At 40.7% G+C, this 15,322-nt stretch overlaps 1 protein-coding gene across 1 annotated transcript; it reads right to left on the bottom strand.

Moving 5' to 3' along the window:
* Window positions 1–2,385: 2,385 nt before the first annotated feature.
* Window positions 2,386–4,454, bottom strand: LOC120722400 (putative protein TPRXL). Its single transcript, XM_040013399.1, has one exon. It carries the CDS (start codon window positions 4,286–4,288, stop codon window positions 2,873–2,875), a length of 1,416 nt encoding a protein of 471 aa, XP_039869333.1. The 5' UTR covers window positions 4,289–4,454; the 3' UTR covers window positions 2,386–2,872.
* Window positions 4,455–15,322: the final 10,868 nt, after the last annotated feature.

The following is a 15,322-nucleotide window of genomic DNA, read 5'->3' as shown; positions in this document are numbered from 1 at the left end:
GAAGGTTCAGTTTTCCCTCAGTTAGTTTGTTGTTTTTTTCCGTGAGTTTTCGGCCCTAAATAAAGGCTCTCTTTTTGTTAAGTCCAGTTTTGTGTCCTCGCCTCTGTCTACTCTTGGGTCCTCTACTCACTCCCCATGGTCTGTCCCGGCAGTCCGTGACACAGCAGCCTGTAACAAGTGCTTTAAGGTCATACTGTGCAAAGGAGGTAACACCTCGAATCAGATGAAACACCTGGTGACGTATAGCAGCAAAGCTGAGAAATGCGCCGTATTTAATGGCTTGCTGCGAGACCTCACACCGGCACATCTACTGCAGGTGTGGTGCCTGTTATCAGACCCAGAGTTAGCAACATCCCCCAAAAACCCGAAGAGGAGAGTCCTGGCCCCTAGCCCTGCCAGTGTAGCAGAAATGATGAGGATGATGATGTAGCAGCAGCAGCCGTTCTTCTCTGCGTGAGTAGCTTAATGTTGTTCGTGTGTAATTTACGTTGAGTAGGCTAACCGCGTTATTACATTAATGCATGTAAGGTGAACTAGCAAACATCATCATAGCTACATGCCACTGTCTTCTTGTTTGATGGCAGATACTCCCTTCACCCTGGCCAAAAAGGCTAAAATGACCAAAGAAAAAGTGGAAAACAGTTAAACATGAGAGGTTTTTGGACAAAGTTTGTTTTTTTCCATTGATGAACTGATGGCATTCATTTCAATTCTGTTTGAAAGAGCAATCATGTGTCCTGTTGGTGCCATTCTAGATTGCTCGTCAGAAAGATTCCTGGTGCCAGTAATCAAAGAGACAATGCCCCGAGATAGATTAATTTCAATTATGCAACACCTTCGATTTGATGGCAAGGACACGCGGGCAGAACGGGTGAAAACAGACAAATTTGCGGCGACATCTGGACACGCTTCAACAAGAACTGTGCTAAGAGTTTCACTCCAGGAGAACACATGACTATACATAAACAGCTGTTCCCTACCAAGGTTCGTTGTCCATTCACACAGTATATCGCAACCAAGCCAGAGAGATTTGGAATCAAGTTCTGGATGGCCACGGATTTGGAGACCAAATATGTCTGCAGTGCATCTCCTTACTTGGGAAAGGACCCCAGTCGTCAGAAGGGAAAGAGGCTTGCAGAGAACGTGGTCATGAAACTTATGGAGCCGTTTTTGGATGATGGGAGAAATGTCACAACGGACAATTTCTTTACTTCACTGTCACTGTCGCACAGACTGCTGCAGCGCAAAACAACATTACTGGGCATGGTGAATAAAGTCCGGCTTGAACTTCCTCAACTTGCAAAAGAAACTGCAAAGCTGCTTAGAAGTGGCCTTTTTACCTGTGCAACATGTCACAAATTCACCTGTGCCAAATGCAGGGATGATGGACACTGCGTCTGCAGACGCTGTAAAGTTTGAAACACTTTGAAATAAAACAGACTTGTGTACCCATATATTGTGAATGTGTGTCTTTTGTATGTAGGTTGTAACACAGAGGTTTGGCTTGCCTTGGATCTGAGTAAACAAATTCCAATGTTGCGTGGACAGTGCAAGACAAAAGCAGCTAAATAAAAACTGTACAAAGAGCACAGTATAGAAAGTGCACTATACAAACAATCTGGAAACATAAATATGGACACGTGTATTGAAAAATATGTGTGTGTGTGTGTGTGTGTGTGTATAACTCGACTTTATGGATATTATGTAAGGTGTGGCTATATAAATGTATGTACAACTCTGTGTATATATGTTTATGGACAGGCATAGTGACAAGGACTGACAAGAACTAATATTGCATATGAGAAATATTGCACATAGAAACTACCATGGTGTATTGTACGCTGCAGGTAAGGAAGGAAAGTAGCTTTGCATGTAAGGAAAGACCTGAATCTCTCATGGTTGGGGGTTGGGGGAGGGTGTGTTTGCACAACAAAAGCAGGAGAACAATGGAGCTGAAGGGCTGTGAAAATCTCAGCGGGGTGCTAGGAGGTGTTAAGGTCAGGGGAATTTACGCAAATTTGCGCAGGGCTAGTAAATCTAGTAGTAGGGACTTGCACCAGGGAAAAAAAGGCTCAGTAATTCTATTGTTAAATTAATGCACGTAAGGTGAACTAGCAAACACCGTTGTAGTTACATGCGGCTGTCTTCTTGTGTCATGGCAGATACTCCCTTCACCCTGGCCAAAAAGGCTAAAATGACCAAAGAAAAAGTGGAAAACAGCTGAACATGAGAGGTTTTTGGACAAAGTTTGTGTTTTTTCCATTGATTAAGCACTGCTTCCAGCCAAGAGCGATGCCATAAATCCCCCATATCTGCAGAAAAGGCTAACATTGTTATCTTTTTACAAAAGAAACAGCTAAACATTAAAGGTTTTTGTATCAATTTTGTGTTCTCCATTCTTTAAGCACCGGTTCAGCACCGTTAAAGCACCGGCACCGTTTCAAAAATACCGGTTTGGTACTGGTATCGGATAAAACCTAAATGAGACCCATCCCTAATCCTGACTTCCCCTTGCCGTAGCATTTGTGTTGTAACTCGTCAATCTCTAGCTGTGAAAGCAGTTCCTTCTTCCAAATGTTGGAACACTGAGCTACTAGTTGTTCCCCGCCATCCATTTACTTAGGGGCATTTTCATGATTGAATGAATCATGAGTCAGTGTTGTGGCTTACAAAAAAAAAAAGAAATCATCTGAAAAAGTGCAAGGAATGGATTGAAAATGATTGAAACGTTAGTCTAAGCCCCCCAGTATACAGATACTGTGGCTAAATGCACAGTATCTGTATTTTCTGTCTAAAAATATTATAAAATCTAAAGATATTATATTCTCTTATAGTTAACTGGAAATAACTTACTTACCCACCTGACTTAGATTTAAGACGGCTGGGGTGAAGTTGCAGAAGTACTTGGTGTACTTGATTCTCCAGAAGATGGTTCAGGTGAAGTTGCAGAAGTACTTGGTGTACTAGATTCTCCAGCAGATGGCTGTGGTGAAGTTGCAGAAGTACTTGGTGTACTTGATTCTCCAGCAGATGGTTTGGGTGAAGTTGCAGAAGTACTTGGTGTACTTGATTCTCCAGCAGATGATTTGGGTGAAGTTGCAGAAGTACTTGGTGTACTAGATTCTCCAGAAGATGGTTTGGGTGAAGTTGCAGAAGTACTTGGTGTACTTGATTCTCCAGCAGATGATTTGGGTGAAGTTGCAGAAGTACTTGGTGTACTTGATTCTCCAGCAGATGGTTTGGGTGAAGTTGCAGAAGTACTTGGTGTACTTGATTCTCCAGCAGATGGTTTGGGTGAAGTTGCAGAAGTACTTGGTGTACTTGATTCCCCAGAAGATGGTTTGGGTGAAGTTGCAGAAGTACTTGGTGTACTTGATTCTCCAGCAGATGGTTTGGGTGAAGTTGCAGAAGTACTTGGTGTACTAGATTCTCCAGCAGATTGTTTGGGTGAAGTTGCAGAAGTATTTGCTGTACTTGATTCTCCAGCAGATTGTTTGGGTGAAGTTGCAGAAGTACTTGGTGTACTTGATTCTCCAATAGGTGGCTGTGGTGAAGTTGCAGAAGTATTTGCTGTACTTGATTCTCCAGGAGGTGGCTGTAGTGAAGTTGCAGAAGTACTTGCTGTACTTGATTCTCCAGGAGGTGGCTGTAGTGAAGTTGCAGAAGTACTTGCTGTACTAGATTCTCCAGGAGGTGGCTGTAGTGAAGTTGCAGAAGTATTTGCTGTACTTGATTCTCCAGGAGGTGGCTGTAGTGAAGTTGCAGAAGTACTTGGTGTACTTGATTCTCCAATAGGTGGCTGTAGTGAAGTTGCAGAAGTACTTGCTGTACTTGATTCTCCAATAGGTGGCTGTGGTGAAGTTGCAGAAGTACTTGGTGTACTTGATTCTCCAGGAGGTGGCTGTAGTGAAGTTGCAGAAGTATTTGCTGTACTTGATTCTCCAGGAGGTGGCTGTGGTGAAGTTGCAGAAGTACTTGCTGTACTTGATTCTCCAGGAGGTAGCAATTCTTCAGCAATATCAAAACATTTTCTCCAGTTTTTTTCACTCTTATAGGTAGTGAGTTGCGCAGTTATCTTTTCTATTGCACTTTCACTTAGTGCCTTTGGGATTAATAATTCCACTTGTTCCAAAACAATCTCATCAAAGCGAGCATCATCCTTGGTAGACTGTGAATTATTTGAAGTTCTACAACAACAGGAACACTTCGTCCAAGGTATGGGTGACATAATGGCAGCCAACATAGCGATGACAAGCAGTGCAGGCAACCCGATTTGCTGAAAAAGCATCCAAAAGGTGATTTTTATTAACAATTTTAGTTCATTTAAAGGCTATTTTAAAGAGTTAATTTGTCCCAGAGTTATGTACCAGGGCTACTTTTGTAAGTACTCCTTAGTACAGGGGTCATCAACCTTTAAAACTTGGACCCGGTTTCCAAGCAAAACAATACACTGGGAGCCGCAATTACTTTTTGACATCTAAAATGAAGATAACACTGTATATATAGTTTTGGTTTTTTTTACCTTTATGCTTTGTGTGAACAACTAAAGTGTGTTGCTTATGAAATCCATAAAGTGCTACAGAGAAAATTACATTTATTTATGTAATTAACACGTGAACTTTGAACTCTTAAAGAAATATAACAAAAGGAAAGACACCCAGCTGAACTAAAATGATCCAGCAAACAAAAACTGTTGTGAGCTGCCACTCTTATATCGCCTTTGGGCTTTTGGAGTCTTGACCTGTCTTGCGTACATCAACCGTGTGTGAAAAGTGATCAATAAAGAGATGCTGAAAAGCAGCGGGTCTGCTGTGGTATGTTTACAATGGGACATCTGCTCCTGAACCTCTGCGCACAGCATCTGCAGATCAGGGCTGTACGAAGTCACTTTCATCTTTACGCAGGACTGTAAGCTGTCATCTGTGAGGCGTGAGCGGTGTTTGTTTTTAACATAGTTCACGGTGGAGAATAGTTGCTGACATAATGTGGATCCGAAGACCCATAATTGGCCTGTCTTGGGTTGAAAGTCTCGATAAATGCACAGTGTGATCTTTCATTTTTAATGGGCCGATGAGGTTTCATTTCTTTTCTTTTTTTAACAGTATAAATTAATGGTGATGGATTGGCCAGTTGGTCATGATCGACTCTGGGCTGGACCAATTACAGCCTTTATTGAAAAGGCTTTATAGACAGCCTGGGCATTTTGACTAGTGACCGGCCCACCATGATATTAAAGAAAAAGTCATAAAGCCTTTATAATAAACTTAAACCTACACCATCCTCCCTATTCTGGTATTCTAAACAGTACTTAGCAAAAATATAAAACAGCATAATTTATAATTACATATACCTAACTAACAGGGTTGCAATCTCCCAGCAAAAAAAGAAAAGAAAAAAGGGAATCACTCCCCCATCCTCTGCCTCAAGATGCTTAATTGGCAAAACCGATTTTAATTTAATGCACAGAAATCTATTATTTTTCTCCAGTAATTAAATATATTCAACATCTTTCTTCAACAGAATTGCAGACTGCACAGACGAATACTATAACTTACTAGGGTATATGCTGGACTTAATACTTAGTGAATATAATAATGATTTTCTATACATTTGATATCAGATGAAAACTTTGGTTGTAAGATTCAGATAATTATTTATTAAAAGTGAGACATTTTAAATAAGAATAAGAAAGAAAAGTATTACTTTGTGCCCCCCTCTCCCTGTTAATGCCCTACCTGCCCTCCTGGCAAAAACTATGCTCGACAAACCGCTAACATAGACTGGGAAACTATGACTCTACTGTAAAGTGTTGATTTTAACACTGTTATCATCTTCAATGCCCTGTACCAACATAGAGCAGAGCAGCTATCTGAACACTACCCCAACAGAGGTCGATCGTCTTGTTAATAATTTTACCTCCTCACTACGTACGACTCTGGATACTGTAGCTCCTGTGAAAACTAAGGTCTCTAATCAGAAGTACCTGACTCCGTGGTATAATTCTCAAACACGTAGCCTAAAGCAGATGACTCGTAAGCTGGAGAGGAAATGGCGTGTCACAAATTTAGAGGATCATCATTTAGCCTGGAGAAATAGTTTGCTGCTTTATAAGAAAGCCCTCCGCAAAGCCAGAACATCTTACTATTCATCACTGATTGAAGAAAATAAGAACAACCCCAGGTTTCTCTTCAGCTCTGTAGCCAGGCTGACAAACAGTCAGAGCTCTGTTTAGCCAACCATCCCTTTAACGTTAACTAGTAATGACTTCATGAACTTCTTCACAAATAAAATTTTTATCATTAGAGAAAAAATTACCAATAATCATCCCACAGATGTAATATTATCTACAGCTACTCTTAGTACCATTGATGTTAAGTTAGACTCTTTTTCTCTAATTGATCTTTCTGAGTTAACTTCAATAATTACTTCCTCCAAGCCATCAACGTGTCTTTTAGACCCCATTCCTACAAAACTGCTCAAAGAAGTCCTGCCATTAATTAATGCTTCAATCTTAAATATGATCAACCTATCTCTAATAATCAGCTATGTACCACAGGCCTTCAAGCTGGCTGCAGTTAAACCTTTACTCAAAAAGCATCTCTAGACCCAGCAGTCTTAGCTAATTATAGGCCAATCTCCAACCTTCCTTTCATATCAAACATCCTTGAAAGAGTAGTTGTCAAACAGCTAACAGATCATCTGCAGAGGAATGGTTTATTTGAAGAGTTTCAGTCAGGTTTCAGAGCTCATCACAGCACAGAAACAGCTTTAGTGAAGGTTACAAATGATCTTCTTATGGCCTCTGACAGTGGACTCATCTCTGTGCTTGTCCTGCTAGACTTCAGTGCTGCGTTCGATGCTGTCGACCATAATATCCTATTAGAGCGATTAGAACATGCTGTAGGTATTACAGGTACTGTGCTGCAGTGGTTTGTATCATATCTATCTAATAGACTCCAGTTTGTGCATGTAAATGGAGAGTCCTCTTCACACACTGTTTATGACACACTAATTATGGAGTTCCACAGGGTTCAGTGCTAGGACCAATTCTGTTTACATTATACATGCTTCCCTTAGGCAGCATCATTAGAAGACATACAGTAGCATACATTTACACTGCTATGCAGATGACACCCAGCTCTATCTGTCCATGAAGCCAGATAACACACACCAATGAGTTAAACTGCAGGAATGTCTTAAAGACATACAGACCTGGATGGTATGCTTTTTAATTCAGATAAAACTACTCGGCCCTAAAAATCTTAGAAATATGGTATCTAACCAGATTCTTACTCTGGATGGCATTACCTTGGCCTCCAGTAACGCTGTGAGGAACCTTGGAGTCATTTTTGACCAGGACATGTCCTTCAACGCACATATTAAACAAATATGTAAGACTGCGTTCTTCCATTTGTGCAACATCTCTAAAGTTAGAAATATCCTGTCTCAGAGTGACGCTGAAAAACTAGTTCATGCATTTATTACTTCCAGGCTGGACGACTGTAATTCATTATTATCAGGATGTCCAAAAAACTCCCTGAAAAGCCTTCAGCTGATCCAAAATGCTGCAGCAAGAGTCCTGACAGGGACTAGAAAGAGAGAGCAGATTTCTCCTGTTTTGGCTTCCCTTCATTGGCTTCCTGTTAAATCCAGAATTCAAAATCCTGCTCCTCACATACAAGGTCTTAAATAATCAGGCCCCGTCTTATCTTAATGACCTTGTAGTACCATATCACCCTATTAGAGCACTTCGCTCTCGCTCTGCAGGCCTACTTGTTGTTCCTAGAGTATTTAAAAGTAGAATGGGAGGCAGAGCCTTCAGTTTTCAGGCCCCTCTTCTGTGGAACCAGCTTCTAGTGTCATGATCCTGGGTTGTGTGACCCAGTGTTTGAGTTTTTATGTATATTTTGTATTCATTTATGCTCTAGTTTAGTTCACTTAGTTAATATTTACGTTGCTGTTTAGTCCTTTGTTTCTTAGTTCTTTCTGTCATCTCCCCCTGTACTCAGTCTCCCTTGTTTGTGCGTCTACCTGTCATGCTTCATGTCTGTGTGGTTATGTTAAGTTCATGTTGTGTCTAATCTCCGTGTTTCCTGTTTTACTTTGAAAGAGTCCGGTGTTCCTTGTTCATCTTATGTAGGCTGTATCCCAATTCTTAAAGTACGCAGCCTCAACAGTCCTCAAGGGCCGCGTACTAAAAGACCGCTAAGGCCGGAAGTGTGAGGCTTGTGAAATGGGACGGTCTAGCCTCCGTCGTGCTGCCAGGTTGCCTAGCAACCATGATAGCTGGAAACGTGTGGTTGACAGAAATGAAGGAGAACATATTTTGTTCGTTTGTTTGTTTCTACACAAGCTTTATTTGATTTAATAAGTATCTGAGGCTGAGACCACAGGACTGTAAAACATGATTGTTGGGCTTCATATCTGTACTGAACAGTCATTTAAGATTAGTTAGTAAATAACAATTAGGTAATGTTGTTCATGAGACTAAAGTCAGTGTAAATATGATATGGCCAATATTATAGTTATTATATTAATCATTATAAGTTATTACAGCAGTGAGTTTGAACTTTCAAATCAAATCACTTCTATTGTCACATCACATGTGCAGGTACACTGGTACAGCACATGTGAGTGAACTCTGTGTCTAATACTGAGCTTCAGTAAAGATTCAAGTTGCAGTTATTTATATGTCCTATCACCTTAAATCTTGACTCAAAGACAAGTATCTTTGACAGTGTATATGTAGATGTATCATATATAAGAGACAAATGTTGTTCGTTCAGTTTGTTGGTATTACTAAATTTGGCTAAATGCTTACATATATGTGGAAAAAGAAAATGTATGAGCTGTGATAACTCTTTCTGATAAAATGAAGAGTAGACTGATATATAAAATATTCCTTTATTGGGTGAGAAAATCAGACCATGTCATAACTGCTTTAAGTCATACAGAATAGATATCAGAGCCTTAAACAGGTTGGCTTCTACTAAATGGGTCAAACTGGGCAGAAAGTATCCAAACACATAACATCATCCAACCAAAACATTTTGTTTTTCCACATATATGTAAGCATTGAGCCAAATGTAATGTAATGCCAACATATTAAACAAACAATATTTGTCTCTTATGTATAATACATCAATATATACACTGTCAAAGATACTTGTCTTTGAGTGAAGATTTAAGGTGATAGGAAATATAAATAACTGCAACTTGAATATTTGACCCAGAGTTCAGAATTCAGTTAGTATCATGGTTGCTAGGCAACCTGAACAGCACAACAAAGGCTAGACCTCCCATTTCATAAGCCTCTCACTTCCGCACTTCTCATACTTATAGTACACACCGTACGTAGTACGTGCAGTGCGCGTACTTCAAGCGTGCAGTCTCTTAATTGGGACACAGACTCTGTGTTCCATGTAGTCTGTGTCGCGTCATCTGTGTCCCCACCCTCCATGTTTTCACGGCCAGTCTTTGTATTCATAGTCATGGTTTTCTGTGTCTTCATAGTTTATCATACAGGGAGTGCAGAATTATTAGGCAAATGAGTATTTTGTCCACATCATCCTCTTCATGCATGTTGTCTTACTCCAAGCTGTATAGGCTCGAAAGCCTACTACCAATTAAGCATATTAGGTGATGTGCAACTCTGTAATGAGAAGGGGTGTGGTCTAATGACATCAACACCCTATATCAGGTGTGCATAATTATTAGGCAACGTCCTTTCCTTTGGCAAAATGGGTCAAAAGAAGGACTTGACAGGCTCAGAAAAGTCAAAAATAGTGAGATATCTTGCAGAGGGATGCAGCAGTCTCAAAATTGCAAAGCTTCTGAAGCGTGATCATCGAACAATCAAGTGTTTCATTCAAAATAGTCAACAGGGTCGCAAGAAGCGTGTGGAAAAACCAAGGCGCAAAATAACTGCCCATGAACTGAGAAAAGTCAAGCGTGCAGCTGCCAAGATGCCACTTGCCACCAGTTTGGCCATATTTCAGAGCTGCAACATCACTGGAGTGCCCAAAAGCACAAGGTGTGCAATACTCAGAGACATGGCCAAGGTAAGAAAGGCTGAAAGACGACCACCACTGAACAAGACACACAAGCTGAAACGGCCAAGAAATATCTCAAGACTGGTTTTTCTAAGGTTTTATGGACTGATGAAATGAGAGTGAGTCTTGATGGGCCAGATGGATGGGCCCGTGGCTGGATTGGTAAAGGGCAGAAAGCTCCAGTCCGACTCAGACGCCAGCAAGGTGGAGGTGGAGTACTGGTTTGGGCTGGTATCATCAAAGATGAGCTTGTGGGGCCTTTTCGGGTTGAGGATGGAGTCAAGCTCAACTCCCAGCCCTACTGCCAGTTTCTGGAAGACACCTTCTTCAAGCAGTGGTACAGGAAGAAGTCTGCATCCTTCAAGAAAAACATGATTTCCATGCAGGACAATGCTCCATCACACGCGTCCAAGTACTCCACAGCGTGGCTGGCAAGAAAGGGTATAAAAGAAGAAAAACTAATGACATGGCCACCTTGTTCACCTGATCTGAACCCCATTGAGAACCTGTGGTCCATCATCAAATGTGAGATTTACAAGGAGGGAAAACAGTACACCTCTCTGAACAGTGTCTGGGAGGCTGTGGTTGCTGCTGCACGCAATGTTGATGGTGAACAGATCAAAACACTGACAGAATCCATGGATGGCAGGCTTTTGAGTGTCCTTGCAAAGAAAGGTGGCTATATTGGTCGCTGATTTGTTTTTGTTTTGTTTTTGAATGTCAGAAATGTATATTTGTGAATGTGGAGATGTTATATTGGTTTCACTGGTAAAAATAAATAATTGAAATGGGTATACATTTGTTTTTTGTTAAGTTGCCTAATAATTATGCACAGTAATAGTCACCTGCACACACAGATATCCCCCTAAAATAGCTAAAACTAAAAACAAACTAAAAACTACTTCCAAAAACATTCAGCTTTGATATTAATGAGTTTTTTGGGTTCATTGAGAACATGGTTGTTGTTCAATAATAACATTATTCCTCAAAAATACAACTTGCCTAATAATTCTGCACTCCCTGTAGTATCAGTTTCCCAGTTTAGTTACACTTGAGTTTCGTCACTGTGCTTCTGCCTTGTTTGAATTCCATGTCATCAGCGATAATAAAGGCTTGCTTTTCGCTCGAACTCGGACCGTGACATTCCAGTTTGGATTCGGAAAACAGACACTATCCCTACTTTCCAGATTAGGCTTAAAACTCTCCTTTTTGCTAAAGCATATAGTTAGTGCTGGATCAGGTGACCCTGAATCCTCCCTTAGTTATTCAGCAATAGATGTAGGCTGCCGGGGATTCCCATGATCCACTGAGTTTTTCCTTTCCAGTCCCCTTTCTCACTCACTATGTGTTAAAAGAACTCTCTGCATTGAATCATATCTGTCATTAATCTATGTCTCTCTTCCACAGCATGTCTTTATCCTGTTTTCCTTCTCTCACCCCAACCCGTTGGAGCAGATGACCGCCCCTCCCTGAGCCAATTGTTCCTTCGGTGGGCTGATTTCAGTCATTATGCAAATGTACTGTTTATAAGATTGGGGAAACCTACAGTCAACTGAGACTGAAGAAGTCACTTGGATGAGTGACAAAACGTTTCTAAAAGATGAACAGAATCAACTTTTTGGAGCCTTAAATGAAATGTGAAAATAGCTTTTGTTTTTTCGGCTGATCAAAGTGAAAATTGAATTGACTGAACAAATATTCTTGTATTGTTCTATTAGCCTCAATTCCAGCTGTAAAAAGAGGGTTAGCAGATTTTCAGTGTTTTTTCTCTCTCCCCCTCCTTTTAACTTTCCCCCCAACTTCTCTTTCTTTCTTCTTATTCTTTTCTGTCCCTTGGTCCCATCTGTACGGTGGCCCCTAGAGACAATGCATATACAAATTCCAAAACACATGCAAACTCCGATGCACGTACAAACTCCAACACACAACGGAAGTGCTCCAGGACGCTAGGTGCAGTGTTGAGCTTGATTTGCAAAATAAATGGCAAGTTTGTTGCAAACACATGGAGTTGGCTACTGCCGGAAAACACTTGCAAAGATAGAACAACCACACTCATATATATTCAAATAATTAAAAAAAAAAAGTTCATTTACCTGTTACTACCACACACCAAATCCAGTCAATGGTACTTCCTGGCTTGTGTAGTCACTAGGTAACAAAAGCTCAACACTGCCCTTAGCGTCCAGGAGCACCTCCATAGCTGGACTGGCCATCGGGCATACCGGTGGGCCGCTGGCGATTTTTTGTTTTTATGGGCCCATCGATTTTTTTTTTTTTTTTGGAAGGGTATAAATAATGAAAGGTGTTGGATTGGCCAATTGGTCATGATCGACTCTGGGTTGGACCAATTACAGCCGAGGAGGTCGGATGCACCCTCCCCCTTGTTTAGCAATCTTATAGACGAACTAAAGAAAATGGAGAACAAAAAAAGGAAAGGAGGTGCAGAAAAAATTATGGCCAAAAAGAAACAAGCCCTTCAGGCAGACGCTGCCAAATGTGTAAAAATAACTGAATTGTTTGGCGGTAGCTATGGCATAGCTTCCACAGATTTAGCAACATCAGCAAGTGGTGGAGGCCAGCAGGTGGATAAGGGAAAGGGGAGGCAAGAGGAGGAGAGACCCGAGGCGGCCGCCGGTCATAGTGGCAGAGGAACAGAACTTCCGGTAAGAAGTTATGACCTGCTGTCTCTCTGTGTCAGATATAAACCAAGTTTAGTTGTAGTTTTTTTTTCGTTGTGCTGACTTTTTACAGTCGCTTAGAATAACTGGTACTGCGTACTAGCTAGCATGACGGAGTTTATATACTGCTGGGCGGGTGCTATGAAGTTACTGATAGTAAATTTTATTTTATGCTTAAGGTTAGTTCCTCAAACTCCTCAAAATCTTAACAAATTGTGCCAATCCTTACATGTTGCACCAGGCTGATTTATCATCAAAAGTGGAGAAGTCTGTGACAGAGGAGACAGAAGAGCAGCAGAGAGAGATGGAGAGATGACTTTATGTCATCCATGAGGGATGCATTTGACATATGTTTCACATATTATAGCCCAACAAGTTACTTATAGCAATTTAAATACGAGCAATCAGTTTTTGGCAAATACCGGAAATCACTTTTTGGCAGACAATCACTTTTTGGCACAACACCGGCTATTGCAGTTAATAATACAACAGCTTCTTGCCATTTTTTGTGTTTCTTTTTATCGCTGTGTAACTGAGTTCAATTGAAAGCCTGCATGCGCTAGTACCTCTTGCCACAAGTTCCCAGAATCCTTTGCGGTTTTACCCCTGAATGACGTCACATTTTTGGTGGGCCGGTCTCTAGTCAAAATGCCCGGGCCGGTTTTTTGTCCCAGTCCAGCCCTGAGCACCTCCATTGTGTTTTGGAGTTTGTAAGTGTTTTGGAATTTGTACGTGTTTTAGAGTTTGTACGTGCTTTGTCTCTAGGGGCCACCGTACATCTGTTCTGATTGTAACAACTCAAAATAAAATGGATCAGTGTAGCAAAAGCAGTAATTGTCCACTTGGGAAAATAAATTTAAAAACAAAGGGTACACCACAGTGCTTCACAATACCACATTAAACAGTAAATAATAACAAAACCAGAAACTAATTAAGACAAATTAAAATAAAAGAACAACAGAAGCATTAATAGATAAGAGTAGGGAAAATCCATTAAAATATCCAGAAAACTTTAAAATGAATAATGATAAAGTGGTTAATTAGAAATAAAGTTTAGCAAGCTGGAAATGCCAATTTGAATAAATACGTTTTTTAAAGCGTGCTTCAAAAGATTGCCTGGATTAAAATTAAGTATTTATACATTTTCTAAATCCCCAAGTTAATGCATGTATGGTCGTGGCCAAAGGTTTTGAGAATCACATAAATATTGGACAGACTGGCGACCTGTCCAGGGTGTACCCCGCCTCTCGCCCTATGACAGCTGGGGTAGGCTCCAGCACCCCCCGCGACCCTGAAAAGGATAAGCGGAAGCAAATGGATGGATGGATAAATATTATTTAATATTATTTACATTAAATATTATTTATTATTATATCATTACGTCAGGCTGATTGGGTTAGAATGGCAGACTTGATATGTTAAAAGGAGGGTGATGCTTGAAGATGACCTTTATTAGTCCCACAGGTGGGAAATTTGTTAACCATGGTGACCTGCAAAGAAACGTGTGCAGCCATCATTGCATTGCATAAAAATGGCTTCACAGGAAGGATATTGTAGCTACTAATATTTCACCTAAATCAACAATTTATAGGATCATTAAAACTTCAAGGAAAGAGGTTCAATTCTTGTTAAAAAGGCTTCAGGGCATCCAAGAAAGTCCAGCAAGCGCTAGGATCATCTCCTAAAGAGGATTCAGCTGCGAGATCGGAGTACCACCAGTACAGAGCTTCCTCAGGAATTGCAGCTGGCAGGTGTGAGATCATTTGCACCCATAGTGAGGCGAAGACTTTTGGAAGATGGCCTGGTGTCAAGAAGCGCAGCAAAGAAGCCACTTCTCTCCAAAAAAAACCCCATCAGGGACAGATTGATCTTCTGCAGAAAGTATGGTGAATGGACTGCTGAGGATTGGGGAAAAGTCATATTCTCTGATGAAGTCTCTTTCCGATTGTTTGGGTCATCTGGAAAAAGGCTTGTCTGGAGAAGAAAAGGTGAGCGCTACCATTAGTCTTGTGTCATGCCAACAGTAAAGCATCCTGTTAGATTTGTATTGTTGATTGTCATTTATGCTTAGAAATATCTACTCATATATGCTTAGTATATATGTACATGTATAATCAATGTCATGTTGGTAGAGGGTTGATCCTTAGTTGTCTGCAAAGACTTTGTGTGCATTCCAGAGTGTTCTGGCATTCACACCCACGTCCTGGGAGCATGAGAGAGGTCGTATCTTTTCTTGCTGATATATGGTATAGCAAACACATCTATATCTGTTTTACTCTAAGTGACTCACACACACACAATTACACAACGCACAGGCAAGGTACTCTTTGTGTGTATGTATACGTCATATGTTAATGAACCTATGTATATTCATGTAACCTAAATAAAAGAGCAGTGTTACGGGGGAGCGGACGAGAACAACTGGGGTCAAGCAAAGGAACGGCGTTTGTCCAGTTGGTCTCCCTCCTATACAAGAATCATAAAGAGCTCTGCTTGGTGTTAAATGCTTTTTGTTGTGTAATTAAATTGTCTTTAATAGGTTTAAGCTACAAACCTATCACATCCTGAATTGATTTGCTTTTCATCGAAGGG

The sequence above is a fragment of the Simochromis diagramma genome, unplaced genomic scaffold (assembly GCF_900408965.1).
Source record: "Simochromis diagramma unplaced genomic scaffold, fSimDia1.1 OVJJ01000623.1, whole genome shotgun sequence".
NCBI lineage: Eukaryota > Metazoa > Chordata > Actinopteri > Cichliformes > Cichlidae > Simochromis > Simochromis diagramma.
Note: the sequence above shows the minus strand (reverse complement) of the source record. Positions and strands in the feature narration are given on the sequence as shown.